Source organism: Calidris pugnax, unplaced genomic scaffold, assembly GCF_001431845.1.
Source record: "Calidris pugnax isolate Ruff unplaced genomic scaffold, ASM143184v1 scaffold8, whole genome shotgun sequence".
In the NCBI taxonomy this organism is placed as follows: Eukaryota; Metazoa; Chordata; class Aves; order Charadriiformes; family Scolopacidae; genus Calidris; species Calidris pugnax.
This window is the reverse complement of record NW_015090830.1, coordinates 21,611,493-21,622,255: the sequence shown is the minus strand read 5'-3', so window position 1 is coordinate 21,622,255 and position 10,763 is coordinate 21,611,493. Positions and strand designations below refer to the sequence as shown.

At 41.3% G+C, this 10,763-nt stretch overlaps 1 protein-coding gene across 1 annotated transcript; it reads left to right on the top strand.

Moving 5' to 3' along the window:
* Positions 1-557: 557 nt before the first annotated feature.
* On the top strand, positions 558-10,420 carry LOC106887348 (thiopurine S-methyltransferase-like). Its single transcript, XM_014940807.1, has 8 exons — positions 558-716; positions 1,506-1,598; positions 2,479-2,611; positions 3,086-3,138; positions 7,578-7,652; positions 8,347-8,432; positions 9,428-9,472; positions 10,281-10,420. Exons 1-8 carry the CDS (start codon positions 577-579, stop codon positions 10,394-10,396), a joined length of 741 nt encoding a protein of 246 aa, XP_014796293.1. The 5' UTR covers positions 558-576; the 3' UTR covers positions 10,397-10,420.
* The last annotated feature ends 343 nt before the right edge of the window (positions 10,421-10,763 follow it).

The window sequence follows — 10,763 nt, the reverse complement described above, 5'->3', positions numbered from 1 at the left end:
TAAAGTTGAGAAGGAAAACGAAGTGCAAAAAACTTCAGGAACTTGCCTAAGGTCACACAGCAGGCTCAGCTATGCAAAGAGGAGAACAGCCTCCAGGTCTCAGAAGATCAAATTTGTCACCTGCCCCATGAGACTTTGCTTTGTCCCCTTCATGCCCATTGCGTGTTTAACTGTCTCTTTCAAAGTCTCCTTTCATTTTAGTTAGGCTGGTTATTTAAGAAGAGCTGGGGAGGGACTCTTTGCCAGGAAGGGTAATGATAGGACAAGGGGAAACGGTTTTAAATTGGAAGAAAAAAGATTCAGATTAGATATCAGGAAGAAATTTTTTACTATGAGGGTGGTGAGACACTGGAACAGGTTGCCCAGAGAAGCTGTGGATGCCCCTTCCCTGGAGGTGTTCAAGGCCAGGCTGGATGGGGCTTTGAGCAACCTGGTCTGGTGGGAGGTGTCCCTGTCCAGGGCAGGGGGGTTGGAACTTGATGATCTTTGAGGTCCCTTCCAGCCCAAACCATTCTATGGGGGGGTAATTTTTCTCTCTTTTTTTTTCTCCCCAGCTGCTAACACTCCCTGGGGCCGATGGAGCGCTCAGCAGATGCATCTGGGGGCCCGGAAAGCACTGATATTGGGTCACAAAAAGACAGGGTGATGAGTGAGGAGGAGTGGCTGAAAAAATGGGAAATGGGTAACATTGGATTTCACAAGGAGCACGGGCATCCGTACGTGACTTTTCTCTTCTGCCTAAGCTAGTTTTAAAAAATGCTGTGAGATTAATTACTCGACTCGGTCAAAAAACTCTTAACAGAAAAATGGACCATTTACAAAAGAAAAATCATTTTACACAGCTTGAAAGGAAAATAAATATTTTCATGGCCTACATTTATCAGAAAAGGGCAGAGAAAATAAAGGACTGCATTGAATTTAAAACTTTTACACTTAAATCATATTTTAAGCTGTAAAGCTTGGATAACTTGACTAAGAATCTTAAATGTTTTGATGCAGAAGCTCTGCACTGCCGTTTGTAAGTTACAAAACTGGGGCCTAAAACAGTATGAAGAGGGCATGGAACAATTACCATGTGCTGGAAGACAGGGGCCTGAGAGAGAAAACCTTATTATGTTGTCTTGCAACCCAGGAAAGTTACATTTAAGACCTGTGTAACTGACTCGATTGGTACAGAAGTTTACAAGGAAAGTTACATTGAAGTCCTGTATGACTTGATTGATACAGAAGTTTAATAATCACTCGCTTTAAGTTGTCTGTTGTGGCCCTCTTAGCAGTGGGTTGGCTGGTTTGTTTACTTGAAAAGACAAACACAAAACAACGGAGAAATGTGTTACTTTCCAACAGAAATTAAATGTACTTTCTTTCTAAGTAAATGGAAAGTGAATGTTTTTATTTTATGTTTTTATTTTGTGTGTTACCTGGCTTAGTGTGTAGCAATTGGCTTTTAATGTGCCAGCACGAATACTTGCAGTGTTAAGTAAAACGTGTCTGTTCTTCTGCAGGCTCCTACAGAAGTATCTGGATGTTCTTTTAAATGGCAGGAGCGGACTGAGGATATTTTTCCCACTTTGTGGTAAAGCAGTAGAGATGAAATGGTAAAGCATAGGTTATTGGAGCAAAAATCTTATTTGATGTGGGGAGGGAGGGAAGGAGAGGGGGAATTCCCAACTGTAGGTTGGCCAATGGAAACGTGCCGCATCTCGGGTGGAAGGAAAGCGGCGTCACTGGAGGCTGAAGGGAGGAGGAAGTTTGGTTTCGTTTGCTGGCGTTTTGTATAGTAGCATAAATGGGATGGATGGGGACTAATGTGAAAATCCTCCTGATTGTCCCACGTTCAGCTTGGGAAAGCTGAATTTGTGATGGACAGAGTGGCTGAAGCTGTGCCCTTACCGCTGCTTCTTTTGGTGGCATTGCCAGCTTAAATTGCCCATAACGAGGTCGCTTGTGCCAGAGCACATTTTCAAGGGACCATGTGGCATGTCACACTGGGAACTTAAAAGATTTGGGCTAAATATAACTTCCTCTTTTTTTACATTTATTCTTTTACTTTTACTTTTTTTTGGGGTGGGTTATATTTATAATTGGGGGCTGTGTAGGCCAGTGGTTTTTCTTGGAGGGTTGGGACACAAACCAAAAAAAAAAAAAACCCTGACTGAACTGCAGCATGGAGTCTTTCTCTGTCAGCAGTTTTATTCTCATCAAGTTTTGTAGAAATAAATGAATAATCCACTGAGCCTAAATAAAGGCTCTAAGTCCTGTCAACTGTATGTTGTGTGGTGCTAATTTAGGCTCAGGTCATGGAGGGGGAGGCGTTCGATAAAAGGTGAACGCTCCAGAAAGTCAGGATTAAACACACGAGTGTGTCCTAAAACCAGGGTTTCTCTAATGAGTAAATAGTGTGTGGGAGATGCACATCTGGTAATGGCCCAGCCTGTGAGCCTCGTGTGAACTGGAGCCTCTCTCTGCTGGTTGCAGGCTGGCGGACATGGGACACAGCGTTGTTGGTGTGGAAATCAGCGAGCAAGCGCTGAAGGAATTTTTTGGGGAACACGGTCTGTCTTATTCTGAGGAGCCAGTCCCAGAGATTTCAGGAGCCAAATTGTTGCAGGTATGTTGTGGAATGATCTGGCGTGGTTAATCATGCAACACAGGCATAACTGAGCAAACGAGTCATTCTGCTTTTATGCCTCTGTCTTACTGGTAATCATTCACCTCTCCTGAAGAGTTCTGAAAGGAAGCTCTGAGTTGTCATTTTGGACTGAGAAGTTCTTCTTTTTAGCTTATTACTTTGGCCTTCTCTTTCTTATGACATTGAAGCACCTGAATGTGAAGTAAATGTATTTTAAAATTGGACAGTTGCATGCTTTGATAGATCAGAACCACTCAAGGTGATCGGGAGAGGTACCTTAGTAAAGAAAAACTAAAAATATTTCTCACTTTTGCCCTATTACACCTAAGTGTATATCTTAAAATACTATATGTGTATATTTTAAGGTATAAAGCATAAATATACACTATATATATATAATACTAAATAAAAGTGTTTGCTGATAAGTATTGTTTCCTTTGCTTTTTGTTGCAGAGTACCTCTGGGAACATTTCTCTGTACTGCTGCAGTATTTATGATTTGTCCAGGTAGGAATACACAGAGTCTTCTACAATTTTCTGTAATCAAAGAAGTATTAATGCTGTCATATTATTTTTACTTGGATCAGCCATAAAGATTTGAAACGGGTCTCCTCAAGAAAACTCTTATTAACTTGTATGAGAAACGTGAATAGCCAGTCTCCAACAAAAATGAACTCTGTTGTTGACAAATAAAGGTGCCCACTAAATATCTTTAAGTGGGCGTCTTGTTCTAAGACATCCTATGAAAATATAGAAAACTGTGTTTGCTTTTACAGTAAAAACAAATGATGTTTAATATCATTGATGGATTCTCCAAAGCAAAAACTTTAGCACGGTGCCTTACTCAGAGTAGCTTAGTAAAAGTAAAGAGAATATACCAGAGGTGTCTTCTTAGACAGCTTTTCCTTTAACCAAGTACTAAATACATATTTTTCCCAAAACTATTGATTAACATATACATAAGTAAGCTGTATCTATTGATTATATGTGTCCTGTGCTTTACTTAACATACTTTTCTCGATGGGCTTCAAGTATATTGCCTCACTCTAGTTTATTTATGTGACCACATAATATGTTTTCAAACACTGACTCTGCAAGTGTCTTGACAAATATGGCTCAACTTCCTAATGTCCTTTGAAGGATTTTTAGTGCTGAAAATGTCCTTATTTCTCAGTTAAAAGGCACAACAGAAAATGCAAAATATTTTAATACAGTCTGCACTGCTGACTTCTGAAAAATGTTTTCAACAATGTGGCCTCAAGCGTCACTTCTCAGATTTTGTGGTGGCTTTGCACCTGACCTTCTGCTCAAGTGTCAGCTGGTAGGGGAATTTTGAAAACTACTGAGTTGTACAAGGACTGCAGGAGGAGTTAGGACTCTCTCCAGCCTCTCCTGTAGCAAGCTGAAGGTGTCCAGAATCCTCCAATCCAGTTCCCTCCTCTTGAAGTGCCTACTCAGACATGACTTTCCCTAGAGTATAAGGTTTTGGTGAAGTTTTGTGTGTTTGTTTGCTTTTTTTTACAAACAACTGTCAGGAACAATGTTTTGTTTCATGGCTATTCAATAAGAAGAAGGAGGTCCAGTCTTAATCTTTAGCTTTTCAGAGCTACTGCACATACAGGCGTAACAGGTAGTTTAGGACAACTAAATACAGTACTTAGTGTAGGATTATTTTTTTTTAAATCTGCATAAACTGGAAAAAAATAATATTTATTACTGTAGCCCAAAATCTTTTAGACAATAGACCATTGCTAAGACCACTGCTGGTGCAGCTGACTCCAGTTGGTTTGAATAAAGTATATATAGTATATATACCCTGCAAAGTGAGTGTTTTGGAACAGATGGGCTGTGTGTGAACGTGACTTTGTAGGTACTGCCTGGTTTCCTTCCCAGCCTTGCCCCTGCAATGTTGCTACTTGCTGTGTAGATCCCTGTAAATCCTTGCTGAGTCAACAAGTTGCCCAGGGATTGCTTAAGCTTCTAGTCAGCAAGTTTTGAAAAATTTCAGTTTTAAGTTTTGTAGCAAGTAGCGTGGTAAAACCTGTAACTTCCTTCATAACGTCATGGAGTAATACTATGAAATAAGTAATCAGTGACATTTTTCATGCATATTACTGGGTCCAGTGCGTAGTTTGTCATCCGCAAAATAAATTGGCAGAGGCACGTCCTGAGTGCGTGGGTCTGTACTGGGTGCAGTTGTGGTGAAAGTATGAGCTGCATTCCCTGTAGCTGCCAGCAGACACCTGTGACTAGAAAAATGCACCCACTCTTCCAGTTTCTATGTGCAGACAATTTGATTAATTATCCAGTAATTATGGATATTAAACTTCTTTCTGTCTTGCTGAAGCCGGCCTGCACACAGATCCTTTTGATCTCCATTAGACTCACATTCATTGGAGGAGAACTCAGATGTGCTTCTGACCTTTGTCAGAATGAGACGTTTCAAAGACTCTTGCTAGTTAAAGAGTAACAGGAATTACTGCTCTTTGTGGAAACTCCGGGACTTATGTAAAACAGTTATATGACACAACCGTTGTACCTCCTAATACAATTATGGCTGCCAGACTTAAAAAAAAAATAAATTTAAAATTGCATTAACTGAATCTATTAAACTTACGCAAAGATAGCAATTCACAACTTTACTGCTTAAATCCAGTGGGATTTCTGCAGACGTGAATTTCTGCTTTACATGTTAATTTTTATTAGTTGTGGTAGCACCTAGACTGTGGTCTCTCTTGCTAAATTCCATATAAATACATAGCAGGAGATAACACGGGGCTAAAAGATTGGGTAGTGATATGTGAAAGGTACACCCAAGGTGAGCACTTCCTAACATCTCAGCTTCATCTTGACTCCACATCAGAATGAAAAACAGCTGTGTACCTTTTTTTGACCTTTTCCTCATGGCTTGGTTCTCCTGAGAAGGAAACTGGATGTGCAGACGGGCAGGGAGCACCCAGATGCTCAGTAGATCCTTGAGTTCTGGGCACCCAGGAGACCAGGATGGGGGGAAGGCCACGGCATGAGGCTGTCTGCGGCCTGCAATGTCTGTAGACCCTGATGAAACCATGGGGAGTAAATTACATTAAATGCCCATATGGAGCCACCACCACCATTCCAGTTAGACCAGATTAAAGTTGAGAAGGAAAACGAAGTGCAAAAAACTTCAGGAACTTGCCTAAGGTCACACAGCAGGCTCAGCTATGCAAAGAGGAGAACAGCCTCCAGGTCTCAGAAGATCAAATTTGTCACCTGCCCCATGAGACTTTGCTTTGTCCCCTTCATGCCCATTGCGTGTTTAACTGTCTCTTTCAAAGTCTCCTTTCATTTTAGTTAGGCTGGTTATTTAAATTAGGTGCTTAGTACTGGCAAACTTTAAAAGAAGTCAGGACTTAGATGCCAGAGGCTTAGCAATGCCAGGAGAAGAAGTTGTTGTGGTTTAACCCCAGCTGGCAACTAACCACCACACAGCTGCTTGCCCGTTCCCCACCCCCTGGTGGCATGGCAGGGACAATCAGAAGGGTAAAAGTGAGAAAGGCACTTGGGAGTTGAGATAAAAAGAGTTTAATAATTAAAAACAAGTTTTAAAAAACGGTAAGGAAAAAAAAAAACAAACAGCAAAGAGTGAGGAAAATAAAACCCAGGAAAGACAAGTGATGAAATGAAAACAGTTTGTCACCACCAACCGACTGATGCCCAGCCAGCACCCAAGCAGTGGTGCCCCTGCCAACCTCCCCCCGACTTTTATTGCTGAAGGCAACATCGTGTGGTCTGGAATATCCCTTTGGTCAGTTGGTGTCAGCTGTCCCAGCTGTGTCCCCTCCCAACTTCTGGTGCACCTCCAGCCTGCCCACTGGCAGGGCAGTGTGAGGAGCAGAGAAGGCGTTGATTCTGTGCAAGAACTGCTCAGCAGTAACCAAAACCCCCCTGTGTTATCAACACTGTTTTCAGCACAAATCCAAAACATTGCCCCGTACAAGCTACTGTGAAGAAATGTAAGTCTACCCCAGCCAAAACCAGTATAAAGTGAAGACAGAGGTGATGCAATTGGACTCTGACACCCTCCTAGTAGGCAGAAAAGTATTACACAACTCCATACCATATTTTTCTTACTAAGTAAACTTATTTCAGACTTTCTATAAAATTATGCAATTTACGTTATTACTACCTTACTCTCTAAACTCCTGGTTTAATAATTACCAAAAACAAGGCTCTTCCTTTCCCCTCCTCCCCAATATCCTCATCTCGAGTTTCACCCTGACTGCTCTTACCATCCATCAATAAAGGCACTTCCTAAGAGCGTTGGCCATTTACAAGTTTTAGGTGGTCACTGGAGCCATCTGCCAGCACATCCACGAGCAAAAATAATGTCTGTGGCAGATTGAGGCAAGCAGCAGTGTAACTTGTCTGTTCTAACATTAAACAAATTGCAACCTGACGCTGACTGTCCTGGGCATGTCGCTGGGGACGGAGGTCTCTAAAATTACTGGGTCTGCTGAGTTCAGTGACAGTAAAGCAACGAGGCCCCTTCCTTCACTTGTGTTTGAAATCACGTGCGGGTTTTAGAAGGTGGCCAAGAACTGCTGAGTGCATGTAAGTGCAGCCTCAAGGATCACAGCAGGGTATGATTGCCAAAAACCCAGATTTGTAGCCCAAATGTGTTTAAGCAACTTCCCTTCCTTCCCGCCTTGTCTCAGCACAGGCTAACGTGGGGAAATGCTGAGCAATTTCAGAACATCTTTGCTCTCGTGGCAGGGCCACGTACCAGGGGGTCTCTTTCGTTACAGATCATACTGGTTTGGATCATGAAAATGCTGGACCTTAAAAAAAGGTAGTGGGAAATCTGCACAGCTAGCTGGAGAATCCTTGTAACTTCACAGAAGTGTATGAATAAAGATGAAGGTGCCTTTTTAGTATTTTTAAGCCTTTTCCTCATCTCCCTGCAGCTCAATAGTTGGCAAGTTTGATGGGGTTTGGGACAGAGGAGCTCTGGTAGCTGTGAATCCATGCGACAGACAACGGTGAGTGAATTTTCTTTGTTATTGTCCTTTCTCTAATGTATGCAATGACACCTGTTTTTCCTCCTGCCCCTTGTCGATGAGTCCCCTTTCATTTAAAGGAGCAATCTACACAAGTTCCTCTCTATCACAAGCACCAGCTACGGTTGCAGAGTGCTGTACTCTAGATTTCTGCGCTTCCTTCAGGAAGCCACCCTGCCTCTTGGTGGGAAAATATGTGGTTTGTTGCAACCCAGCAGAAGCAGAGCTGCAAGTCTCATTTGAATTTTATTATTTCCTTTTCACCCCATCTGCTTCTCCTCTCTGTTCTTTTTGCCCTCACTTCTCTTTATTCCAATTTTTTGTTCTTGCCTACAGCCACCCCGAATGTAGTTTGACCCTAGTCCAGGATTTTTTTAATCAGATACGTAATCTTGAATTCACAATAATTTTAAAAGATCAGGACTGTATTGTGTAGGGTATTCTAGATTGTGGTGTATGAATACCATGTTTTGTCTGTTAGTTTCAAGATGAATATGCAAAAAAAGATAAATGCTTGTTTCATGCTCATGAAATTCAAACTAAGCTTTGCTTAGTTTCTGTGCAGTTCAAGTTGTTTCTGCACAGAAATACATTACCTCTTTTCTCAAATGTTTCAAATGCTATGCTTGAATGTCTGACAGTTCCAAAATAATGAAGTATAACTTTCTCCTTTTAGCTATGCCAGTTTGATGATCACCCTAATGGAGAAAAATTCTTCTTATCTTCTTGTTACGGTTTCATATGATCCAAACAAACACAAAGGTGAGAACTTTGCACTGCTCATATTTTGATTTTTACATGCTTTAATACAAATTATATATAGATGTGGTAGATACATTAGTATTTTTTTTATCAGCGTAGCTTTGTCAGCTGATCACACCAATACAACTGGGTGTTAGAAATGTTAGATGTTGACCAAGCTTGAGGCTAAATTTGCTTTCTCTTGACTGCTCAGACATGCTAAGGTTAAATGGAGGACAGACATGGTGTATTAACAAAGAAATGAAACTGGAAGTGGGGCTACGACAATGAAACTGGAAGAGTGAACGTTTAGAGTAACATCCTGTCTGGCCTAGGGAGCTTGAAGCAAAGCTTCACTTTGTTTATCCAATACTTGCAACCCAACACGTTGACCATCATGTGCCTCTCTCCCAGCCACTACCATGGTCTGAATAGGCTTGGAAGAGGTGAAATTCTGTAAAATCATAAAGTATTTTTGCCTTTTATATGTTTATTGCACACCGAATGCTGAGGTATTTTTAAAAAAACAAAAATTAATCATTAACTCTCAAAAGAAAGAGATTTCTTGCTGCTTTTGGGCTCTTCAGTGTAATTATCCCTGAAAAAGTAGGTCTCGTTACTATAAACAATAGTTTAATTCATTGCTCTCCCTTTCACATTATTCAGCTTTTAGCTTTAATGATGCTATTGTTGTATAAAGAGATTGTTGGCTGATTTCCAAAGTGCACTGAGAGCGGTTGCATCCGTGGCATGTTCATGACCTCTGACAATGTGGCTACCCTGACTACACCCTGGAGATGATGATGCAGCAGCAGCTGAAGCTGTCTGGTGGCCCACCAAAGTGCCACGAGTTTTTGGGAGGTGGTGTTTTCTGGTTCCTGCAGATGGTGCTACATGCTGGGGCCCGACTGCGGGCCGGGTGCTGTGGGTGATGGGGCTGGCTCTCCTGCTGCAGTGTACACCTTTGTCTCCTTCCTGTGTCTTCTCTCTGATTAGCTTTACCCGTTTTCTTTCAGGCCCACCATTTTACGTTCCTGAATCTGAAATTAAAAGTTTGTTTGGTAAGTAATATTTCAGATAACCCTTTAAAATTTTTTTTCCAAAACGCATAAATATGTTAGTATGTATCTACCTCTCCCCGTGACAAGTGATAGAGAGTCCTTTGCTCCTTATCTAAGAGGTGGAGTCATGGAAAAATAACAGGGAAAATAAATACCATTTAGCCACAGGGATTTTGCTGTCAAGGAAAATTCTCAGCTCTCAAAAGATATGAAGAAAAACCCAAGGGACAGATACTGTCTCTTTCCTCCCCTTGGCATCTTTTCCTTCTCCCAGGGTTCATGCTGCACTCGGTGATGTTGTAGCTACTGTCCTAGTCCTGTTTGACCATTTTGTCTTTCTCTGCACCTCATCACCACCTACCCTGGTTTTAATGCACGGCCTTTGCACACCAGTTCTGTGGCTTCTGCTATACTTCTGTAGCCAAGGAAGGAAAGTAACATGCCATGTGAAGAAAATGCTAAATGTACAACTCAAATTCATCAAAAATAATGGAATTTGGAATTATGGTGGGAATTTAATTTTAACAGTTCCCTCTGATAGGCTTTAATATTGCACTTCTTTTAAATCTACAACTGTCTGAGACCCCTGCAGTGCCTGTGTGCAGCGAGTCATTGGCACGGACAGTTACATCCCAGTGCAAAAGGGACAGGTAAGTTTTCCCCCAGTGCGTTGGTGTGAGTGCATTAGGGACTGTGAGGATATCTGAGGATAAGGCTTTTTTTTTTTTTCATGACAGTTTGCGTTTTTCAGTGACTTACCATTCAGTAATTTATTACTCTTTCCTCCTTTTTCTTTCCTCCTTTTCAGGCAACCACTGTGAAATTAAGTGTCTTCAAAAACTTGATGATTTCTCAGACAGACACAGGCAATGGGGACTTGATTACTTTCTGGAGGTGCTATATATACTGAAGTTTGTAGCTTGATTAAAATTAATTAAAATAATTCACCTCCCATCTTGCTTTTATTCTTATCTCTTATCTTATTCAATTTTGAAATGAAACATGTTTTGGGGCACTCTTAAAACGGGGCTTCAGTGTATAGACAAATGCCTGTGGAACATTTTTCTCCATTTTCCTTACCACGTCAGCTCTCCTCCGTAACTGCCTTCAGTCTGGAGATGTGCATGGCTTTTCTCAAACTCTGTGGTCAAACAGTAAGTTTTTAAAATATATCTTTTTCTTCTGTATCAATTCAAATAATCAAAGCTAGAAAAAAAGAAATGCAGTTCTTTTTGGGCCATTGCTGGTGGATGCTGTCTGCCTGGTGCTCTGCAGGCCGGCCTGGGCAGCT